Here is a 24,262-nt window from a genome sequence, read left to right as displayed (position 1 = left end):
CTCTTTTATACCCTTACTACCCACAAGCTGCCTGAAGAAGGCACCTCACCTCGGCTGTGTAGCCAGCACCTTCTGAGAGTTACCTGCTGCCCTGCCCAGATACTCGCCAGGGCTCCTAAGCCTGCAAAACCTTCCATGTGCCAGAATGTGCTCCATCCCTCTGGATCCCACTGAATTTCTAGTCCACGTTGTCTACAAAGGAAACAAAAAGGCTGTTCTTCTCCCCACCCTGCCTGCATGGTGCACCTAATTTTTTAGGGCCTGAAGCAACAACGCTTACTCATTTAATCTCACAAGGTGAGAATGTAGCTTCTTTCTATTGTGTCTGAGGCTCTTTCCTCAACAGAAATTAGACCTAGTCCCTGGGACATAGCCACAGTACATATGCCATTTGCCGTATCTCAGAAGTCCACAATTTCTCCTGACTGTCTTTTACCAACTAATATCACCTCTTGCAAGTAAGCATCCATGGTGGTGAACATCATTCTGCCAATTCAGTAGGCAGATCCAACTGAGATACTCCATTCCCTCTCTATGTCCTCTCCCTCCGTAAGAGATCCCAGTAGCTGGAAACATAACTGTCAAGCATGCAACAAACCTGGAAAATGAGCAATATATAAAGCAGCATCTCACAACATGATACCTATTCATTCAATTTGGTGGGCAACTTTGGGACAGGATAAGGTGTTTTAGAAATGTTGCAATGTCACTTTCCTCAGTAGAAACTGAAAAATGGGAAACACACACTGTATTTGACTGGAAGCCCAAATGAGACGAAATGTTTTCGGAAATGTATGCATCATGGCCTACTAATTTGGGCTCGTAACTACTCTCCAATTACATTCCTGGAAATGTTTTTCAACTTCTTTGCAAGGAAAAACTAGCGAACCACAGTGCTCAGAACAGCCCATGGGGAATGGACATTCCTGAGCAGAGGTTACATCACACCTCCATGGAACTAGCCAGCCCTTCCACAGAACCACATGATTCCCTGGCTCTTAATATGGTTTATTAAAAAATCCTTTACCTGCCTCAAAGCACTTTTCATCAAAGCCACTTTTAAGCTGAAGCTGAGGACTAAAGAATGCCTTTAACAGAATCCTGAAATAGCTTTCAACCCGAGGCTGAGAAAGTGCTTTTAACCTAAAGTGCTTTCCTCTTAGATACTTCAGTGCGTACCTAACACTCAGCGTTAGTGGCTTTGAGAACACCCTTAAGACCCAAATGAAAGAGACTCTATTATCGATATTCAAACCTGTTATATTAATATATTAAAGTAATATTTGAAATCATTAAGCAGTTTTACTCCAACTAAATTTGAGTCTTTTCTTATTGAACTATGCATTCATGCAAATAAATTAAAGTCGTACCACCTGGGATTCTAACAAATCTATGCTGATATTAGGAAAAGTACAGTCTTCTTTCCTAGGTTTTACTTTAATCTAGAGTGAGTAAAATTTCTATACTTTCCCCAACCAAAAACAATCTTTCAACTCTTCTCAATCACTGAATGACACTTCCAGCTTTAGTCTATATAAGTTGTGCTTTGAAGATGAATCATTTAGTATTTTTAATTACCTGAATAAATTCTGTGTATCAGATTTTCTCCTTAGACTTGTCACTCAAACAAATGCAATTAATAATTTCACAGTAGTTTTAATCCCCCTATAAAGTTCCTACTTAGTCAAGTAAGTGACAACCTAATTGATAAGTTTTAACTTCAGATTAATTATAGTAAGTTATATAATTGAGCATGTGAATTTCATGGACAGTTTTCTATTCAAAGTATGTAAAGAGCATACAAATATGGGAGATGGTAGCAAAACGTGACATATTTGAATTGTATTACCCTTCCCTTCCTTTGCTGTCCCCCTCTGTGATTCCCATGAGATGATGATAGGCAAATGAAAAGCAGAAAATATCACCAATCCACAATGTACATCAACAGTCAGCTGAACAAAATTTAGTCATGTTAATTATTTGAAATACATGAGAGCAAACTGAATGAAAATATATTTCCTTCATACTTAAGTGCTCATATTACAATCTTTAGATAGAAATCAGTTTCTGGGACTACAACCCAGAGAGAAAATATTAGACTAATTTGTCCTACTGTGGTCTGTAAGAAAAAAGTATTGAAATATTAGGGTATATTGCCTTAAAAAATAAAAACATTCTTTATAATAAGCTGTTTTAATATCAAAGGAAATAATTTTCTTTTGTAAATTTTCTCTTTTTATCTATTCATACATTCATTTATGCACTCATTAGGCAACCAGAAGGCATGTAATATAATAAATGCAATAAATATAAATACAAGTAGAAGAAACAGCATTCATCTTTTCCTACCATGTAAAGTTTTGTTCACCTTGAATATCATTTTGTAGCTTCCTCTACTTAGTAAACTTGTACTCATTTTTACTCTTCCAACTCTGTTACCAGTGCCACAAAGCTATCCCTTTCTTCATCATTCTCAATTAGTCCTACCTTCTCTTCATCCCAAAGCGTAATTTCATTATTTTAATATCTTCCAATTGGACTGTGAGCTGTATCTAGTATGCCTAGATACTATTTTACTGAACACCGTACTTCCAGGAGTTAAAAATAAATAAGGAAATGAAGCTGGACATGAAATCTTGCAGTGGTTTTAGAGTTATTATTTACAGCTTCTTATTCCTTCCTACTGAAACTGTCGTGTCAGTGAGTGCCCCTTTGGTGGATCCTGCTCTTCTCCCCAGCTTCAGAATGTTAGGTTACCCCTATATTAAGGCCTTGGACTTCTTTTCTCTTTTCATTCTTATTCTCAGTCTATTGGACATTAAACATTCGAGTTGAAATATACCATTCATGCAGCTTCAAATTCCATCTAGAGGTTGATGCTTTCCAGACTTAAAATATCAGTTAACTTCAAGCTTACATATTCAAATATCGATTTCATGTCTTTTGAGGTGCTTGGTAGACATCTCAGATTTATCTAGAGTAATCCTTGATTCCTCAGGTCCCATGTGTCCTCTGTCTCAGGAAATATCACCGCCATGTGCCACCTGGGGTCACCCCCGCTTTCTACTCTGTCTCTTCATCAGCAGATCCCACTTTAAAATATATTCTAAATTCAGCCACTTTTAGTTACTTCCATTGGAATCATTCTTATCCAAGCACCATCCTCTCTTCCTATATTTCACTTCCCCCTTGACTAGCCTTCCTACTTCTCATCTTAACCTCCTTAAATCTAGGCTTCACACTGCAATGAGAAGGATCATTCATAAATGTAAATCATATCATGTCACTCCCCTCCTCTATAATCTCCAGTTACTTTGAAGAAACTCATTCTTAATATCTAATGTATGTCCTTATTGTGACCTGTAGGTTACTACCTGTTTTGACCCTGAGGCTACTTTTTACGTTTTGTCCTCAGCCATACTTCCTCTTGTTCACCCCACTCCAGCCACCCAGGCCTTCCTGCTCCTCCTCTAAGGAACCCGGCTTACACCAGCAGTTTTATACACTTGCTGCTCCCCTTGTATTTACACAGCTCAGTTGGTGACTTCACTGGTCTCTGCTCGGATGCCATTGCCTGACATGCCTTCCCTGGCAACACCAATAGCTCTCTGTCTCTCTGCCTTGCTTCATTTTTTTCCATAGCACTTATCACCATCTGACATTATATTATATGTTAATGTGTTTTTGTGTTTATTTTCCTCACTTACATATAGACTCTGTGAAGATAGAGAGTGTTCTTTTCACTACTCCATCCCTAGTAGGCACTGAAAAATACTCACAGATGGTTAGATTCAATGAAGAAATCCAAAAATGCATAAAGGATTTACTTGGTCAAACCATTCTGTATGCCATTGTGATTCTGTGTGCTGACGTATGTGTGTGTGTGTATGTGTGTGTGTGTGTGTGTGTGTATGTATGTGATGTTGCTTTAGATTAGCAGAGGGTAGGAGAGGTAGGTACAAAGTATTGACAAAGTTCTTGCCTTGAGTAGACAAATATAGAAGAATTTCATGCACATTGTCCCATGTGGGTTAATAACTTTAAGATGCAAATTTCTTCCTGGCTGGTGTACTCACCAAAATACCTGTTGCACTAGTCAGACCAAAATTGGGTTGACATCTATTTGCAGGGGAGTTTAGGAGCTGAAAACAAGGGGCCAGTGGGTACTTCACAGAAGTGCTGTTTAGGATTGAAGTGAAACTATGAAAACTGAAGACTGCTGGAAGCCTGAAAAAGGAATAAAGAGAAAAAATAGAAAGGGCTGGGAACAACTTTGCTCTTCTACCACTCCCATCCCTGAAACTCATCTTCAGGCTGCCTTGGTCAAAGGATGCTACCCCTGTAGCCAAATATCCAGCTTCAGTTGAAAACTACAGCAACTCAGCTATCATTGTTCAGGGAGATACTCTTCCCCCCAGGCTAGTCTCTCCATAGTAGATATTGTCATTATCACTAGAGACTTTAGAATCTGTTAGGTTTGATGAGACCCAAACATTCTCAGTAAACTTTTGGGAAAGTTACATGACATGGGGCTCATGTCATGAGCATTTTAAAGGAAAAGAAAAGATGGTGGGAACAGAACTGGAGAAAATATAAAAGGTGAGAGTAGAGCCTGGGCATGGTGGCTTACGCCTATAATCCCAGCACTTTGGGAGGCCGAGGCAGGTGGATCACGAGGTCAGGCGCTCGAGACCATCCTGGCCAATATGGTGAAACCCCGTCTCTACTAAAAATACAAAACTTAGCTGGGTATAATGGTGCATGCCTGTAATCCCAGCTACTCAGGAGGCTGAGGCAGGAGAATCACTTGAATCAGGGAGTCAGAGGTTGCAGTGAGCCAAGATTGCGCCACTGCACCCCAGTCTGGTGACAGAGTAAGACTCTGTCTTAAAAAAAAAAAAAAAAGTAGAAACAGAAACAGCATGCTTGGATAAGCAAGCTAAAAGTTTTGGGCTGAAAACCAGTTCTCAAAAGGAAAAACAAGTGTCATCTATAGTTTAAAATCAAAAGATGGAATTATTAAATTGCTGAAATCACCCATGTTTTGAATACTGTTTTGTCTTCCAATATTCACTGCCTTTCATTATAGCAACTTACTAGGAAATAATCTGCCCGTATGTGTAGCATTTCTGTGGGAGAAAAATTCTAAGTGAATGCTACCTACTATAGAAACTACGAGGGTTGTATTTTCTCTCCCCACCCATTATTTTTATAACATAATCCTGATCAACGAAGCATCATCTAGAGAAACTTCCAATCTAGAGCGATTGATGATTGGAAGTTATTATGACAATGCTGATGCTGGTGGTGGCCATGAAATGAGCACCCTGACCCAGCTACCAGAGTTAGAAGGCAGTCGCTTTTTCCCCTTCTTTCAATTTCGTGGCTCCGCTAAGCATCTTGATTTCGAAATATCTCCAAGACTGGTCCCCTAGCCTCTCATAAATTCATTGAATTCCTTCCTACTTCCACCCCTCAACATCATTCAAATAAACTTTCCTTTGCTTAATACAGCCACAGTGTTGTTGTGTTTTTCTGTTGCTTACAACCAGAAACCTTAACCAATATACATCTTTACCATGATAGTTGGATAGTTGTCTGATTTGTTTTTGTGACTGAGCCATTCATTCAGGCTGCCATTATTGTTTTCTGATTCCCTCTGTATTCCTCATGCGTGTGTCCTTCCAGGTGCTTTGCTCTTCCTTTTTAAAGTTTACTAGAATCTCTGCAATGGCCCTCTCTCCTGAGCAGAGTCACATCCTTTTGAAAAGCCTGTGGAGACTGTCTCCTGCGTAAATGATGATAACACCGTCACATTATTTGAACATTTAACTGCCTCTATTGAGCAGTTATCCTCGTAGTTTTGATTCATTTGGAATCTAACTGACACAGATCCCATTACTGGGTGTTCTTTCCATAATTTGTCAAAAAACATATAGCAGTGATGAGGAAGAATGAAACTAATTTGTAATCTGGAAGACTTAACCTGGTTATGCTGATGAACTAACTAAATCGGTCAAAAGTTTGAGAGCTTAAAGATTAAAAACCACCATTCTCTACTTAAACACTAATTCATTATATAAACAACATGATTTATAAGGGCAGTCATGTGGAAGGTCTATTTATTTTTCTCACCAAAGGATGCTTTCAAAGAAAAATTGCAGAAAATGAATTTTTTTTCTAACCAATGTATATCCTGCCACCCCTGGTTATAAGTGCTGAAACGGTGGGATGAAGGTAGAATGATCACACTGGCCAAAGTCACAGGCATTTGCAGAAGATTCCAAAAATGTTGGCTCCCCTAGCAAGAGCTGTTTTCTGAATAATATGCATATTTTTATGGTTGTTAAGAGAGGAAGAAAGGATTACCAATGAGCACACAGATGGGAATATAGGTGGGAAGTCAGGAACTCGGGGTTCTGGAAGTGTTCCTTTTTTTTTGTAATGAAGAGGAGAATAGAAATAATTCTTAATGTTGTTCCAGGACAAGAGACATGGACATTTAGGGGATAAAGTTCATAAAGGCTTGCCTGGAAAACAGAATGCCTTCTCTCTCTCTCCTTTTTTTAAATACTATTTTAAGATAGACATTTCCGTGGTTCAAATAGATTTCTGTCATTGAATTGTCCTGCTTGGTGTATGAAACTCTAGGTGTATTAGATTTACAAATGGAGAGCAATCCTACAACAGCGCTTAAATTCAACAATGACAATGTAGTTAAATCTCTACGATTTCCTTTCTTTGGACAGCACTGTTGACTTTGCAAAGCCATCTGATGTGCATTATCATCTCTTCTCAATTATCTAATTCATTGTCTGTCAACGGCTAATGTTGTAGTCAAGATTTTTTTCTACTGTAAATGATAGAAACTTGTCCAAACTGTAAAAGTCAAAATGGAATTTACTGAGTTACTTAATTGAAGAGTCCAAGGGACAGGGATAGCTTCAGGCATGACTGGATTTAGAAGTTCAATATGCTATCAAATATTTGTCTTCCATCATTCAGCTCTGTTTTCCATTCTTCCAGAGGTGGCAGCATAACTTCTAGAAGATCAGATTCATATCTTCATAGTTTAACATCTGTCATAAAAAGAGCGTTCCTCTTTCCCAGTAACATCAGAAAAAGTCTCAGGATTTACTTGACATGATCTGCTCAGGCCACATGTTCATGTCTGAATCAATTACTGTGGCCAAGAAGATAAAATGCATGTTTGTCACTGGAGATGGAGGGGGTGGACTCATCACTACCCAAAACAAATGGCAGCAAAATGAGAAAGGACCATCCCCAAGGGAATCTCAGGATGTTCTTGCCAGAGGACAGCAGAATAGACACAGGACCAGCAAAACCAATTGATATTTGCCATACTCTTTCTAGCCAGTGTCATCTGTAAGCAGTGGATCCCATTGAGCTATTTTGCCAAACCTGGTCCTATTGTGACCATAATCCCTTTCTTGAAACATCTGGCCAATGCTACATCCATATTTTTCCCAAGTGTATTTGCTTGCAATAAACAGAAATTTACTCAAGAGTTCTATTGACATAGGTAGGAGGGGATTCATGGAGCTCATGACATGGGTATGGCAAGAACCATGGCAAGGATACAAAGTGCCTGGAGTAGGCACTGGAAAGTCAGGAGCTGAGTTGGATCTGTTCCATTTGCCTCTCCCTGCAAACCAGTTCTTGTGTCCACTCATCTGTGGCACATAAGCATCTTCCCAAATGGCTGTCCCAGCCCCCAGGGTTTAAGTGTAGGCAGCCTACAGTTCACATCCCTAGAAACAATCACCTTAGTCTCTCAGTATCCAAACACTAAATTTTGTAGAAGAAGCATTGCTTTGGTCAAGCTTGGGGCACATGGTGACCTTTGATGTAACCAAGTTCTCCTGGGATGCTATGTTCTTGTACTCCAGAGCCCCACCTTCTTGGGAAAGTACAGCAAGTTTCAAGAGCTATAAGTGAGAATAACAGTTTTGGCTTTGTTGATAACTGGGGAAAGCAAACATTTGCCCTCTATCTAGTGAAATTCAAGATGTCTAGGCTCTTTACTCACCAAGACACCAATGGCAGTTTTTCCTTTGTGAGGGACTGGGTGCACTTGCCCGGACCACCCAGTAAGTGGCAGTAATGTACCTCCCCCACTTCCAACATCATAACCACTAAAAATAACCAGCAGTGTACTTCACCCAGCTCCCTGGCAATAAAAAATACCCTGTAGTTGAAATTCTCTCCCATTCACTACATCTCAAAATCCTTCTCCAGGTCTTATCTCCCCTTATAACTAATTAGTCCCCATATGCTAGCCTTTTCACCTCTGAAGTTCTTAAAAGAGGAGTCTATTTGCTGTCTCTATTTCTTCACCTTCTCTTTAAGTCTTTAATGACAACTATCTGCCTGTCAGTTTCACTCTTCTACTGAAACTATTTTTCTTAAGGTCACTAATATCCTCAAGTTGCCCAAATCCAGCAAACACTTTTCATCTTTATCTCTCATTACCATTCTGCTGCATTTGAAATGCTTTTCTTAATGTCTAAATTCCATTTCCATTCTCAAGACCCTCAAGTAACTGTGTCTCTGTCTTCTCCACTCAAGCAAGGAGCTTGGAAGTCACTTTCACCTGGTGGATCGGCTCACCTGCTACACCCACTTGCCAAATCCCACTGAATCACCCCTTCTTGCCATGTCAGGTTTATTGTCTTAGTTCAGGTCCCCATCCTCCCTCCCCCAAGAGCCTAATGCTCTGTGACCTTTCAAAAATAACTCGATATCTCTGGGCCTTAGTTCCCTCTTCTGTAAAATGAAGATGATGATAGTATCAAAGCTCGAAGGGTTGCGGGTGCATGTGAGAATTCAATGTTAGAATATATGAAGTACTTTGAGTTCTGCTTGGCTTAGTGTAGTGTACAATAAACCCTCTCTATTATTTTTACACATATCTGCAACAGCATTAGTCACATTATGTTGTAGCTGCTTGTGAGAGTTATTCTGTTCCCCTAAACTGTAGGAGATGGTGCATCATTACATTTTCAGGCTGGCACACAGTGTGTGGCCTATAACCTGCATGAAATCATTACTGAATGAATAAAGCAATCTTTGCATTCTTTACAACACGGAGCACATGGTAGGTGTTCACTAAAGAGTCACTGAATGGAATTGGATAGAATTGGATTCATCTGGAGAGAGTGCAGAAGAGGTGCCATAAAATTTGGTAAGGCATGAATAGTTTAAATTTTAAGGTGAAAGTTTTTTTTTTTTTTTTTGAGACTCCTCCTGAAGATTGAAATTAAACTGAAGGCATAACTCCACATTCTTAGCAAATTTAGAAATTTTGTTCTATTTTGTTCACTCTTCAATTTTAGTTTCCATGTCCTGCCAATCCTCTTTGTTTTTATTCTCACAACATAGCTTAGATCATATTTCACCAAAAACGTGAACTCATCACCACCTATATGAGTAAGCTCTTGCTACATGACAAACAAACATAAAATCTCAGTGGCTTATGAAAAGGAGCATCTATTTTTCATGTGTCTGTGGTGCAGGCTTGACTGGACTGCTCTGCTTTAAGCTGCAGGTCTGACTGGACTTGTCTCTTCACTAAAGGTTGGCCTCAGTTCTAAGCCATATGTATTTATTCTGGAGCCCAGGCTGAAGGGGCAGCAGCTACCCAAGGAAGCTCTTCTTTGGCAATAGCAGAGAAGCAAGAGGATGAGTAGAAATCTGCAATGCGTCTTAAGGCCTCATTCTGGAACTGACACATTTCCACTCACATTACATCATTCCAAAGAAGACATTTGGCCAAGCCTAATATCAAAGAAATGTGGGAAAATAAACTCTGCACACTCTAGTAGGTTGTGCCAGATGGTTCCATGGCAAAGGAGGTGAATGTATACATCTAATTCAGAGAAGACAAGATGGATTGTGTACAGTGATGACACCTGTCACACCCTTATCCTGATTCTGGTCCTCATAACATCTTTCCTAGGCAATCACATTAGTTGTTTAACTAATCTCCTTGTGCTTCATCTTGCCCACTATATTACCCCCCGCCCTCCCTTTTCTTTACAAAGTGCTACCAAGTAAACCTTCTCAAGTAGAGTATGATTATAATGCTCATTTTACTCAAAAACCACAATCACTTCCTAATGTCATATCATATGCTTTTGGCTGCAGATAATGGAATACCTAGTTAAAAATGAGTTATTTCATATAAAAATAAGTCTAGAGAAGGTGTTTTAGTGTTGGTTTAAAAGCTCAGACATGTCTTCAGGGTCTCAGGTTTTTGTTGCTTATTTTTAATACATTAGCTGTTGTTCTTAGTACTCATTGTCTCATGGTAACAAGATTGCTGCAATAGCTCCAAGTATCACATCATTGCAAAATGATATTCAAAGATGGATTTAAAAAAAAGGAAAAAGACTTCTTACATATCCCTTTCTTTTCTTCAGGGGAAAAAATATTTTCCTATATGGTCCTGAGTCACTTTTCTAGACATTTCATTGATAGAGTTATCTAATCACCCAAAGCTGCAGGGCAGGTAAAAATCAATAAAGATGATTTTCAGGTTCTGTCATATGAGTGGCTTCTAAAAACAAGAAAGAAGGTGGGAGAGGAATTACTTATATGTAGAAAATCAATGGTATCTGCACACTCTCAAATAATTTAACCTATCTGGCAAAATTTAAGATGCTTTATAACATAACCTCCATCTCTTTTATAACTTGATACATCAAGATTTCTCTAAGAGTGAATGTTTTCCTTAGCACACCCCAGTCTTCCTATCATTCTTCCCATCATTCAAGCATTTGTTTATTTCCTTTCATTTCCCAAAATGCTCTTTGTTCCCTCTTTTACTTGTCTTTCCTTATCTTTGAGGATTCAGTTATTCAGAGAAGGGAAGCACTCAAGGCCAGTCTGGTGCCGCACCACATTCTCCCACATTGCCTCTGCGTTTCCCCAGTTACAGCAGTTTTCTCATAAAATGTTCTTACCTGTTTACTTATATACTGTTTCTACCAGGCAAAGTTTTAGAAAATAGGGAATGAGTCTTTGTTGCTATATTACCAGTGCCTTTTCTAGCTCTAAACAGAGTGTAGTCACTCAAGACGTTCTTTTGCAAATAACTAAATGAATAAAAGAGACCTGGAATGCTCTTGTCTGTATCTTCTTATATCCACCTGTCAAAAACAAAAACAAAACAATTTATCCTAACACTCTCTATCTCCCACTCTCTGTTGTACAAATATACACACATTGCATACTACATCTACACTAAATGACACAAAAAGACCTTATACTAAAGGACATTTTTCTTAGCATTCAGTACCTTTTATGACACCTGCTATTTTCTTTTTTTGTATATTCTTTGAATACTTTTATTAGTTCCCATAATATTACGGACTTCTTGATACTGTTTTTACAACTCAATATGCCTACCTCATTGCTGTGAAGATAGAAGATAATATTTGTGAAATTGATTTGAGTAATAAAATCTATTAATGGGTTTTTTACTTTATAGCAATTCTTCTTCCTGACTGTAATCTCCAGACAATGTAAATCATTTGATCTGATCTACTGGGTTATTTTTTGCTACCTAAGATTTTATGTCATTCGTTCTTAGAGTGGTTACACAGTGTTTTGAACAAGTCATTGTTACTTGACCAAAGTATTCAAAGCAAATGCCCATTATTATTTCCCACTTCTCTATACTATGTCCATGTCTTTGGAGCTGCTTTCTATTACTTGGATAAAAATGCACATTTCCACATTGGAGTATTTTCTTTTTTTTCTTTTCTTTTTTTTTTTTTTTTTTTTTTTTTTTTTGAGACAAAGTCTCACTCTGTTGCCAGGCTGGAGTGCAGTGGCGCGATCTCAGCTCACTGCAACCTCTCCCTCCGGGGTTCAAGCAATTCTACTACCTCAGCCTCCTGAGTACCTGGGACTACAGGCATGTGTCACCATGCCCAGCTAATTTTTGTATTGTTAGTAGAGACAGTGTTTCACCATGTTGGCCAAGATGGTCTAAATCGCTTGACCTCGTGATCCACCTACCTCAGCTTCCCAAAGTGCTGGGGTTACAGGTGTGAGTCACCATGCCCGGCCTGGAGTATGTTATTAATAGTGTTTTAGCTTTAATTATTCCCTCCATGCTGGGTTGTCAGCAATTCAAACCATTATGTTTTCCTAAGAAATAAATGAAAATTATGATTCATTGAATTCTCTCTATACTCCATTTTGAGTATCCCCTTATAACAATACATATCACTGAACATTATTTTATGCTTCATTATCTGTTATTCTATCTAATTTTACTTTAAAAAAATTATTGACTACCTCCACTGATGGTTAAGATGATGTCTTGTAGTCCATCATTCTACAAATGTTTATTGAACTTCTAGTATGTGCCAAACACTGTCTAGTTACTCAGGATCCAATAATAAATGGTTGAGATATGACTCCTACTCTCCTGGCTTTTGCATTCTAAGCAAGGGAAACAACTAAGCAGAAAACATATCAGTCTCATATGTCAAGTGGAGATATGTGTTCTAAGAAAAGTAAGGCTGGGAAAGTGGCATAGAGAATGGCATGGAGTGGAGCCATTTTTTTAAAGGATGGTAGGAAAGGAAGGCTACAATAAGAAGATACCATTTGATCAGAGACCTAAGGCAATGGCGTTCCATGAAGAAGAAAATGCAAAGTCCCTGCAGCAGAAGAGTGCTTGGCAGCTACGAGAAACAGCAATGTGGGGCTACTACAAATTTAAAGACGGGGAGAGAAGACCCAAATAAAATCCATTTATTAGTGGAGGTCAGATAATGTAATACCTTATAAGTCACAGTAGGGACTTTGATTTCATTCTGAGTTAAATGGGAAGTCCTTGGACCCACTAAATATTTGTTTCATTATCAGTAATAAACAGATACTGTCTCAATAGCAAAACCTGGAAATTGATGGTGGTGAGGGTTGCACAACATTGTGAATATACTTAATGCCACCGAATGGTACATTTTAATATGGTAGAAATGATCAATTCTATGTTATGTGTGTTTTACCACAGTTATAAAAAACAAACATCTATCTGTAAATACTGCAGGCCAGAGTCTGTGCTAAGCACTGTTGAAAACAGATGATTCAGACACTCAGAATCTGCTTTGAGAGAGTCTATTCCATTTATTATAAATGTAAATACACAATGTAAGGTAGCGTCAATCAGGTTCCAAACGAGAGGGCTAGGCTTGGATTTCACAGTGGGTATTCTTGTAAACATTAGTCTGGAAACATGCTCTCTGAAAATCAAAGGATGTTGCTCAAATAAGTTTGGGAGATAATGCATCCTCCACCCCTCATGGAGATTCACAGCACACATGGGCATATCACAGGCTCTAAAAATAAATACAGGTTAAACCTGTCTAACTTTGCAGAACCTAATGACGCTAAACCATTTTGTTCGCAGGCCCTTTTCCCTGAATCATCTATTAACAGCCTGAGGATCTGGTATTCCAAAGAACCTGTGTCACAGATGACACAAAGCTGAGACAGGAAGGGGTTAGCGGAGAAAGTGTGATCTGAGCTGAACCCTAAAGGAAAGGTGATAGTTAGATTAGAGAAGAGGAAGGGCATTCAAGGCAGGTGAAATGCTAAGTAATTCACTTCAAAGCAAGTCTCCTAGAACTTGCCTCCTCAAATACTATTGAGTTGCAGAATGAATATCCTAAATATACTGATAACATTGTAATTTTTATAACCGTTAACTGGTAAACTTCTTCTAAAACACTCAGTATACCAAAACACTAAGATTAATTATTTTGCAGAAATTTTCTTAATTCTTTGTCATTCCTTTATAGACAACAAAGTTAAGGCCCAGAGAGACTATAACTTACTCAGTCATCCCTGCTAATCGATGGCTGAGCGTCAGTTTTCTCACTCTGGGGCCAAGATCCTGTTCCATAAAGGAGGGAGTTGTGGTCTTCGTATGTCTGCCGTAGACACTTTGGAAATAAAGAAAAAAAAAAAAAATCAATTCCCATGCAAGATGAAGATTTCAGCATGCAGTGGATATGGAAACAGAATCAAATTAAGGAACAACGCAAGCTTGGATTTTAATGAAGCTCATCTTTGTTTCTTTTGCAGATCAAATTTTTGGCTCTCATCTGCACAAAGTGTGTGAACGTGAAAATTCCACAGTTCCGTGGTTTGTAAAGCAATGCATTGAAGCTGTTGAGAAAAGAGGTGGGTGACTGAATGTGCAGCAGTTCCCCCCATTACTGCACCCTCTACGCAACCAATACTCAAGTTAGCAGTGCCACTCGATTTGTCTGAGAAGCCATGCAATTAAAACTTGACTTGTGTTAATCGGTTAAGAGGATCAAGTTTCTTATTAACTTCAGTTTGTTTTTACAATAGGGACATTAGTAATTCTCACTAATGTTCTTTTTTTTTTTTAATATTTTGTCTGTCTGACATACTGTTGATTCAAGTGCAAACTTCTTGTTTTCAAGCCAGTGATAAAACATTCATAAAATATCAGCACTCACAGTGTTAGAACCCTCCTAACATTCATGCTGGTAGACGTTGTGCCAGAACAATTTTTGGTAAGCCCCCAACATTACCCAAGTTAAGCAAATAGCATTCCGAATCGCAGACAGTGATATCCCACCTTCCACACGTCTCTGTTCAGTACAGAATACGGTAACGGGTTTTTCAGGAACAATTAAAAGACACACCTCAAAAGATGACCTTTGATTCCTCTATTTCAGCATTCTGCTTTTCATCTGAAATTATTTCATCTTACTGAAGGGAACAAAACAAAACCCAATGGAATCATCATTTCTACTCCACTCTATCTGTGGGGTGTTTTTCCTTCAAACTATGACTTCATTCATTCAAGGTCATTTTTCCTGGAAGATACATATAGTAGATGCAGAATCTTAAAAAATGTATTGTATAAAAATGGGAGGCTTCATCACCATCTGTTACAAGTTTACAACATATTCCCAGGATCTAGGGGGATATATATCATGTAAAAGATAGAGGTGTTTTCAGAAAAAGGATTGGTGAACCTATTCCCATTTCCAGCTCCTAGTCTCTTAAGACAATAGAACCAAGGGGAAAAAATCTTTACCCAGTAATCTGCTAGGAAAAAGCCATTTTAATTCTCTCAGTGTTACCTGGCTTTATTATAAAAGCATAATAAAAATGGTCTGCAATTTCTAACTCCTGGAAATTCATACTTTAATTATACTGTAAGGACAGCCTTGGGATCCTATTATTCCCCTATCAGTAGGGAATGAGAGAATAACAAGAAAGGGAAGAGTGGGTAGGGAATGTGGATGAAGAGAATGACTTTGGGGAAAGCATATCAACACATCAGAGGGAAGAGCAGAGAGTACAGTGAGAGTAGAAAGCAGCAACTGCAGGATGAGCACGGGAGAAGTGTCTATGAGAAATGAAGTCAATTGGAGTTCAGAGAAAAATGTGTTTTTATTGCAAGTTGCAATTTCATTTAATTTTATAAGTATATATTTTAGGAATAAATATTCTTTAGTAAGTACTTAAAGCCAAAATGGATCACTGAGAATATTATAATGTTATTATTTCCAATAGCTAAATTATCATCATTTTCAGGAAATCTTCATCCACTTATAAATACTCAGCGCCAACAGTGTGAGTATTGTTATATTAGACCAAAAATCCAAATAGGACGTTGGGGAAGCACATAATAAGATGTGTGCATCTGTAAAGAAGCGCTCCATACCTCTCGATTTATGTCTCTACCCTAGGCAAAACAAAAAACTGCTAGATGCAGCCTTGCGGTGTGCAGATATTATAATACTGTAGAGTAGAAAATGTCTCTAAATAGAAACCATATCTTCAGTTCATGGCATTTTGTTGGTGATTTTTAATAAAATAAGACAATATTTTTGCTGACTGGAGCAATCACATCTAGCGTTATATTTCATTGTCCCTATGTTTACTCTTAAAATGAATTTGTAGATCAAGCACTAAACAGGCACTAATCACATATATGATTATTAAAATAATTCCTAAGCATTTTAATGAAACTCAAAGACTTTCCAATTCCACAAAGCAAATGATAATTCAAAGCGCTTTGGCAGTGTCAGCTTAAAGGAACCCTATGGAAATATTCAATAAAAACTAAGAAGCACAAGATAAACCTCTCACATCATTGCAAGATTTACAAGTGTGTACTTTTGATTATAATTTTCTATGATCATTTTGTTGGATTAATATTCTTATATTTATACGCCAATTCTATTTACTCAAAGTGTTGTTTTTACGAAATTCTGGCATAAAGCATTTCAGGACAGAAATAATTTATGTGAATCTAAGTCCAATGTTTATGCAGGCTTCTGATGACATTTTATGCTGGGGTTGGTATTAGGAAGTAGCATATAGAGGTGCCAAGTCTCTCAGCATGGCTGGGACTCAGCATCTCTGGATCCCTCCTTCTAATGGCCAGATACTCCCCAGCCAAGAAACTCAACTGCAGAGTCATGGGAGATGCTGATGGACCAGTTATGGGAAAGGAACATTTAATGAAAACTGTGTGTTTACTCTCACAGTCTTAGGGAAATGATCTTGATACTCACTGCATCGGCACATTGGCTGTTATAAAAAGATTTGTTTCCCTCTCTCTCTTTTGTTTCTTGTGATTATTTTTTACTCCTTTTAAAAAATCATCTACAAATTGTGGCTATGTTTCTAAAATGCTTGTTAGATGGATGATTTAAAATGAAACATTTTCAGGAAGGCAGATCTCAATATTCATTCATTCATTCATCTATCCATCCAGTCAGTCAGTCAGTCAGTCAGTCAGTTATTTGTCTTACCTGTTTGCATCGAACACAGCCAAATTGCTCACACTTCTGTAGTCTCTCCAAGGAAATTCTACCCAGTACTTGGCACAAGATGCATTCTTTATTCATCCCTGGTAAGGTGATTACATTTTAAATTTTGCAACTTTTGTACATGCCTAGAAGAAAATCTATTAATAAACTGAATGTAAACCAATTTAGCTGATAACTTGTTTAGTACATTTCCGTATCTTCATTTGGTTCTCTTTATTACTCGAAACTACCAGAGCATTCTCCTTCTCACCAACTGTTATAACTAGATTAACTTTATTTCTATGGTTTCTGACATTGTCTGCTGAGCCTTGAAAATACAAGCAAAATTTGGAAGACAAACTCTTAAGGAGCATGTTAATCTTTAAAGCTCTTCCAAGTGGCTCCTTCCCCTTGCCTTGCCTTTATGGTTATAGAGCATGTATCTGAGAAATCATAATTAGCCAATGAAAAACTCAACTTATGTTTCTTTTACAAAGTAATTTCTGTGAAAATATTAAAACATGGTTCTGCTAATTCTTAATTCATATCCTGGGTACAATGACCAAAAGCATGAGATCATCTGACACTGTTTTGGAGGTTTGAGGAAACAAGCATGTACAGCAGGGGTGTCTAATCTTTTGGCTTCCTTGGGTCATATTGGAAGAAGAAGAATTGTCTTGGGCTACACATAGCATTACATACACTAATGCTAACAACAGCTAATGAGCTTTAAACAATGCAGAAAAATCTCATAGTGCTTTAAGAAAGCTTACGAATTTGTGTTGGGCTCCATTCAAATCCCTGGGCAATGGGTTGGGAAAGTTTGATGTAGAGGAAGGCATTGTGACATACAGTAGATATAAGCAGTGAGAAGTTCATTTTTCACTATGTTATAGAACACTTTGTGTAGTTTATGATGACATATGTGTGGAAATTGCTTACTTAAAAATATGATCACCTGTGTCTGTCAGATACAAGGGCCTAGGAGACCTGAACTAAACAAAGTATTTATTTTAAACTGCTGTAACAAGTAGTAAGACCTTAATTTATAGTTCTTTTTATGCCAAGTATGTAACTGACTATCCTTTGTTGAGGTCCATTATTTGGAAAGAAGCTTTATACAGCACATGACACCTTGTAAGCACTCGATAAATATTGGTTAAATGAAGTAATCGAAGCCAAATAGCTATTGAGTACCTACTGTGTGTCATCTTCTGTGTTACCAGTTGATAACACAGAGGAGATAGACATTAAACAGACACACACGATTATGTATGTTAGCATAAACTGTGATGAGTACTATGAGAGAAAAGAACAGATCCTACAAGACAGAAGAACCATGACAATAATAAAAAGCAGGGAACTATGTGTGTTTAAAAATGATGTAATCAACCCTGAACAATAAACATATATTTGTTTGGCTTTATCTTCGTTATGAGACCAGGAGAGATTTAATTTTGCCTTATTTTGCAGGTTATTTTCTTGACACATTGTGACTATGTAATATAGGGAGTTCTTTGGTGTGAGATCTAAAAGGACATGCCTTAAGTGGCGAACCAGTCATATTTCTACTCAATAATATCAAACATGCATTTTGCCAAATACGTATTTTATGTAAGAGTAGGGTTAACTAGATGAATGAGCATATTTCTACCCTACACATATTTTTATGCATCCAAAATATGTTTGGTGCACAAAAAAATTGGTGCACAAAAAAATTGGTGCATATTTTTATGCATCCAAAATATGTTTGGTTTTAAGGCAATAACATTAATTTTCATAAGTTTGTAATATAATTTAGATTGGTGCTCATCATTTGGAATATGTTTTAACTCATACTTCCTTCATGATTCCTGGTTCTGGTTAATATGCACCCAAACTATTTTAAAACATTAAAATGATACCTGGAGATTTATTGTAGAATAATGTGAATATACTTAAAATCACTGAACTACACACTCAAAAAGGATTAGGAAGAGAAATGGTATGTCACATGCTTTTGACCACAATTTTTTTCAAATGAAATCATGCTTTTCAAATGTGATAATTCCAGGTATAAGCAACTTTGCAGAATGCTTCAGCAGATGCTAATCAACAAGAAGTTTGCCCTTTCTGTCTTTTTTCTGGAACACGAAATACTATGACAGGAATGGTACACAAAGTTACATATTTGACTTGATGCCTAAAAGCCACCCTGGGATCCATAACCTTGCTTAAAGATTTAAGAAAGACCTTTAGTCTACTTCTGAGAAGGTCCTTAGCCTCAAAAACTTTATCTCTCAACTTGCCTTCTTAGCAGCTGTTATATTTTTTTGCTGTCGTTTGTTTGACAGGATCCAGTTATAGGTTCCGATGTCTGTTTAAAGAAACAAGGAGGCTGTTGGCTTTAAAATTCCCTCATTGCTTGTGTGATCAGCATTTTCCCAGGCTTTTCTACATAGTTTGCCAAGCAAAGGGACTGACCTTTTGTAGCAAACACTTTTTCATTTCAAAATGCTCACTTTGATTTTTGTCCCATTTTATGCTCATTCCAAACTGTTTACAACCCACTAAAAATGACTGTGAATTATATGTTTGTGTAATGGATTCCTTTTGTGGTCTGAGTGGAATGTTTACTCTGAACAATTAGTTATCTTTGGGTAGATTATAGCAACTTGGAAAAAGGATGGCTAAAATTATTATTATACCTTAACTGTTTCTTTTTTGGTAATTCCTCTACTGTTAGTTGAAGTTTGAGAGAATTTCAAATTAACAAGCCTGTGACATTATAAATGAAACCTGTTTAATTTTGTGACTATTTGGATATGTGTGTTAATATCATGAAAAAGAGTGGCTGGACACCTAACTCAACTCAGGAATATACATATCTAACAAAAATTAAAAACATGGCATGTAAATAAATATATGAATATTTGCCATATACATGTTGCATTTGCATATGCATGTGTATATGTTATATAAATAACAGGCATGATGATAGTACAGCTATTGTACAGTATTGTAGCAAGCATTGTAGTTGTTAACATAATTTCCCTGATATTTGATCCAGTGCACCAGTCTGCCTCTTGAGATCCTACCGAGTGCTTACTTGCAAAAATCAAACTTTACATAGTTGTTTCCCGTTGCCTTTGAATCCAGGCCCCAAAACTGCAGATCACATTGCCTTCCCTAGACAAGCTCTGCTCCCAGTTCTGCTAATTTTATACTGTTCATTCTTTCCCACTTTGGGATAATCTATTATAGTTGGATCCAGGCACGCACTAGAGGCTGATACTTCCATGAAGAATGTGCAATTTGTACTGTTTAGTTTGTGACGAGATTCTTGAAAACTTTTATGATTCTGTCTTGTTCCAGAGAGACTTCTGCTTGCTAGTTTTATAAGCAGTGAGTGAAAAAAAAGTAACAAAAACAAAATAAACTGATAAAAATTACATGCTCCAAAAAAAAAAGAGTACAAGATAAGCACTTTTTTCTTTTTCCCTGGAGAATATTTGTGGACGGAACAAAAATGTTTCTGAGGTCACTGACCTTTTTTTTGTTGTTGTTTTTAAGTGTTTGCTTTTCATGCCTTAGGTTAGGCATCCGCATGCATTTACAATGGAGATGATCTTCAAAGAAGCTCCGAGAATGTTTGCAGTGAATCTCTTTGGCTTTTCTGAGTTAAAATTAAGACCAGTTTAGTGCTTTGGTGTTTTGTGTTTTGTTTTGTTTTGTTTTAATGCAGCCACAAGGACTGCCACCTTCCTGACAGCATAGTGTTGTGCTGGGTCCAAGCTGGAATTGGCTCTTTGGGGTAGTCACGCTGGGGCCTCTGTGTCTATAAGAAAGCCACATTTAGGACTCGAGGGGAAGACAAAATCAAAAAAGAATAAACAGGAAACAGTCAGCAAGAGTATAAAGGAGAAACTAGGAAAAGACAACCAAAAGAAATCAGAGATGACAAGGTGGAGAGGCGGGCGAAAAGCTGTATTTTGCAATTAAGAAAACAAATGTGGATAAGAGGACATGCTTGTGAGGTCTGTCAGAAAGAGAAGACAAACTAGTGAACACATTGCCATCTCTGCCATAGGTACCTGATACATGCTTTGCTGTTCCAGAGAAACTTCCTCATTCTTAAGAAAATGCTTGAAACTTAAACCTTGCAATTTATGGCATGCATTGAATGTTCACAAACTCTGTATACAGAACCGGTTATTGATTAATTCACTGTATTTATTAGTGACATTTAACAGAGTTTATGTCTAGCAATACATGACAGTCTTATTATCAAAAAGAAAGCTTAAACATAACAGAAGTTAATGTAGGAATAAATGTGCAGTTCAACAACCAGAGAGGCTATCTAAGAAATACAGCATTGCGGCTCTGGTCAAATCAGTCAGCGGATATTCCCACACTTTAAAATCCACAATGCATCAGAATAAATAATGTCTCTTCCCAGATACAGCCTGAGTCTAATTTCCAACCTCCACCCCCAATGTAAAGTTTAGGTTGTTAACATACTTTTCCCTTGGAGTCAGTTGGAAGGAACAGAGCCAAAATTAAGACCCTAGGAAATTAGCTTCTTATTGTGAATGGGGAATTTAAATAATGCAACACCTCAACTTACCAAGATGCAATACTCTCAAATAGTCTATAGTGGTATCATTTACACAATGGGAGCTCTAGGACTGGGATTTTTCCCATTACAAGGCCCTATATGCAGAAGTTAATAGTTCAACCATAAAAATAATCTTGGCTGAAAGTTAGCAGGATGTTTTAGCCTAGAAGCAAATGTTTACAAAATTTGAAAAAAATTGCATGCATTTGGAAAGCTTTCAGGTTTTCCAAAAGCAGAAGCAAATAATAATAATAATAATAATAATAATAATAATAATAATAATGCAGTCAGAGATTTTCAGATTTTTTTTTGCCCTAGCATTCAAAAACTGATTTGTAGCTTTTCAATACAAATGTTTTGATTCTTGTCACGTAATGTGAACTGATTGATTAAAAATAATCAACTTTCACAGCAGTGTCACTCTGTTTTGTGAAATAATTTGTTGTTTACAGGTAGAAAAAGAATCTATACATTATATTTGTATAGTTATTTCCTTGGGGCTTAAAAATTAATGATAATTAAGAAGTCAAATTAATTCAGGAAGCTATAATAGAAACCCAAATATTATACTCCTTTGTGGGTTTCCTAATGAATGATGTTCTTTTTAAAAGTTTATATGAAAAAAATGACATTTTCCAAGGAATTTTTATACTTTCAAATTGTGTGCTCAATTTAAGCATTAATCAATTAGTCTACACATATTGGTAAAAGAGACATACAGATTCCAGGTGAAATAATTGCAGTGGTCTGTATGAATGAACATGAGATATTTTTGTACAGGATATTTAGAACTTTTCACCCATTTCCTTAAAGACTCGTGTCTTAGAGATTCCTCTAAATTCTTTGGGAGGTTATCTTACAGACTAGTAGACTATACAGTTAAAGATGTTTTTCTTGGGTTCAAAATAATCATTTATTTTCTTGTTTTATCTCTCTTTGCCTGATTTTATACTTTTCAAGCCACTTCCTATTTTCGGTTCAGAAAAAAAAAGAAAATCAATTGGAAAAAATCAAGGGCTGGACACTTTGAGAAAAAAAGCTAACTCTGCAAAGCCAAAATAGCTCTGAAATGATAATGCTGGAAGAATTCTTGAGGTTATAGTAGACCAGAGACCCAATATGTAAATACACTCTTTTTTAAGAAAATAATAATGCCCTAGATATAGGGTGTAAGTATATCTTATAGAAGAAAAATATTTAAAATATTACATTAAGTACATGATGTGCTCCTTCATATATAAGCCAACTTCTCATATGGTACCTAACACATAATGAATTCTCAGTAAATGGTTTCATGCTGCTGGTTTTCTCAGGGTGATCTCAATAATCAGATAAGTTGTATTCAACATTGCTTAAATCCTCATTGGAGAGTTTGACACCATTGCTGCCCATGCATGTAGTTGATACTATAAAAAGATCAATCACCAATAGTTGTTGGTTGAAGGCAGTTCAGAGAATAACATGGTCTGCAAATCCACTTTTTAAACATTTAAACAAGTTCATTTCTGATAAGAGTATATCATATTGTTCAATAAGGTACCATTCTTTCTATCAATACCCAGCTATGCTAAACAATTGAAGTTAGGTTTCCTTAATGATTTTATTTTCATAGATTTTTGGATATTCCATTTAAGTTAACCATCAGCAACTACTAAAATATCCATTCTCTACTCATTTTCATCAGAGGAAGTCATATCCCATTAGGCATTGTTTCAATTCCAATAGCCTGCTGTTTTTAATCAAGTAACTGAATGGTAACTATGACTTGTAATTGACATGCCTGAGAATGGTCAGGCTTAGGCTCAATTCCCGTAACCACACAGCAAGTTGAGCCCCACATCTTTTCCTTTAATTCAGACTTGGAATGCCATGTTAGTGCTGTTTTGTATTAGTTTACTTCCCTCTGAATATATCACCCTCTTGATTCATTGTTTGTTTTCCATGTACCTCTCAGCAAATTTTTATTTGGATGATAATTTTTTTGAGTTGACAGGGACTGTAAAAGAATTAAAATAAGAAATATATGGTCAATACACAGGATCTATCAATTTGAAGTTAATGAAGACAGAATACATGATTTTGCTATTGGATATTGATTTCATTTTCTCCAAATTTACTTCCTAGCAGAAAAAAAAGTTAAACTCTGCTGATGCTATTAAAAGCTCTATAAAGACTTTGAATATACCAATGTTATTAAAATTGGACTGTTGTCTTTCTTCTTTTAAAATGATGTTGTTCTTGTTATATTTTACATTTTCTGACAGTTTGGGATGGCTAACTCTTTAGTCTCCCTATAGAACAGTTGCACACCTAACAGATGGTATTGTCACAACAGTGAGTTCTTTTCTTTCTTTTGTCTTGAAAGTAGGCATTTGACCATGTATTTGATATTGCATAGTCTAATATTGGAGTCCATGTGGTTGGCCCAGAGTTTGACAGCATAAGAAACATTCATTTCCTCTGGATTTAATTATTGACTCTGACATTTCATGCTGCTGGTTTTCTCAGGGTGATCTCAATTATACCTAAAGCTTCGATGAGCCTTTCAATGACTTCAGAGCTCCTATATGCAAATAATTACTCAAGCTGTTTTTTTTTTCCCACTCAAACCCATGGTCTAGAAACAACCCTTCTTGAATTTTCCTCTGGATCCTCAAACTGAGCTTTTTTGAACTAAACTCATCACTTTTCCCAAAAATATGTTCTTCCTATTTTATTTCTTAACTCAGCCCATAGCATCACAACCTATATTCCCCATTGCTCTAGAAAGAAATATGTTAGACATTTTAGATTCTTCTCTCTCATTACAGACAGAATCACTCAC

General features: G+C 37.0%; 1 protein-coding gene across 3 annotated transcripts in view; it reads left to right on the top strand.

Moving 5' to 3' along the window:
- ARHGAP15 (Rho GTPase activating protein 15) overlaps positions 1-24,262 on the top strand; it is a 638,248-nt gene that overhangs the window by 380,844 nt on the left and 233,142 nt on the right. For all 3 annotated transcript variants that reach the window (XM_030916186.1, XM_010353830.2, XM_030916185.1), the window contains one exon: positions 14,125-14,223. In XM_030916186.1, coding sequence (XP_030772046.1) covers positions 14,125-14,223 — 99 coding nt within the window. The remainder of the gene's footprint in view (positions 1-14,124; positions 14,224-24,262) is intronic.

Source organism: Rhinopithecus roxellana, chromosome 14, assembly GCF_007565055.1.
Source record: "Rhinopithecus roxellana isolate Shanxi Qingling chromosome 14, ASM756505v1, whole genome shotgun sequence".
Taxonomy (NCBI): Eukaryota; Metazoa; Chordata; class Mammalia; order Primates; family Cercopithecidae; genus Rhinopithecus; species Rhinopithecus roxellana.
The sequence above is the reverse complement of the archived record's forward strand: the minus strand, read 5'-3'. Positions and strand labels throughout refer to the sequence as shown.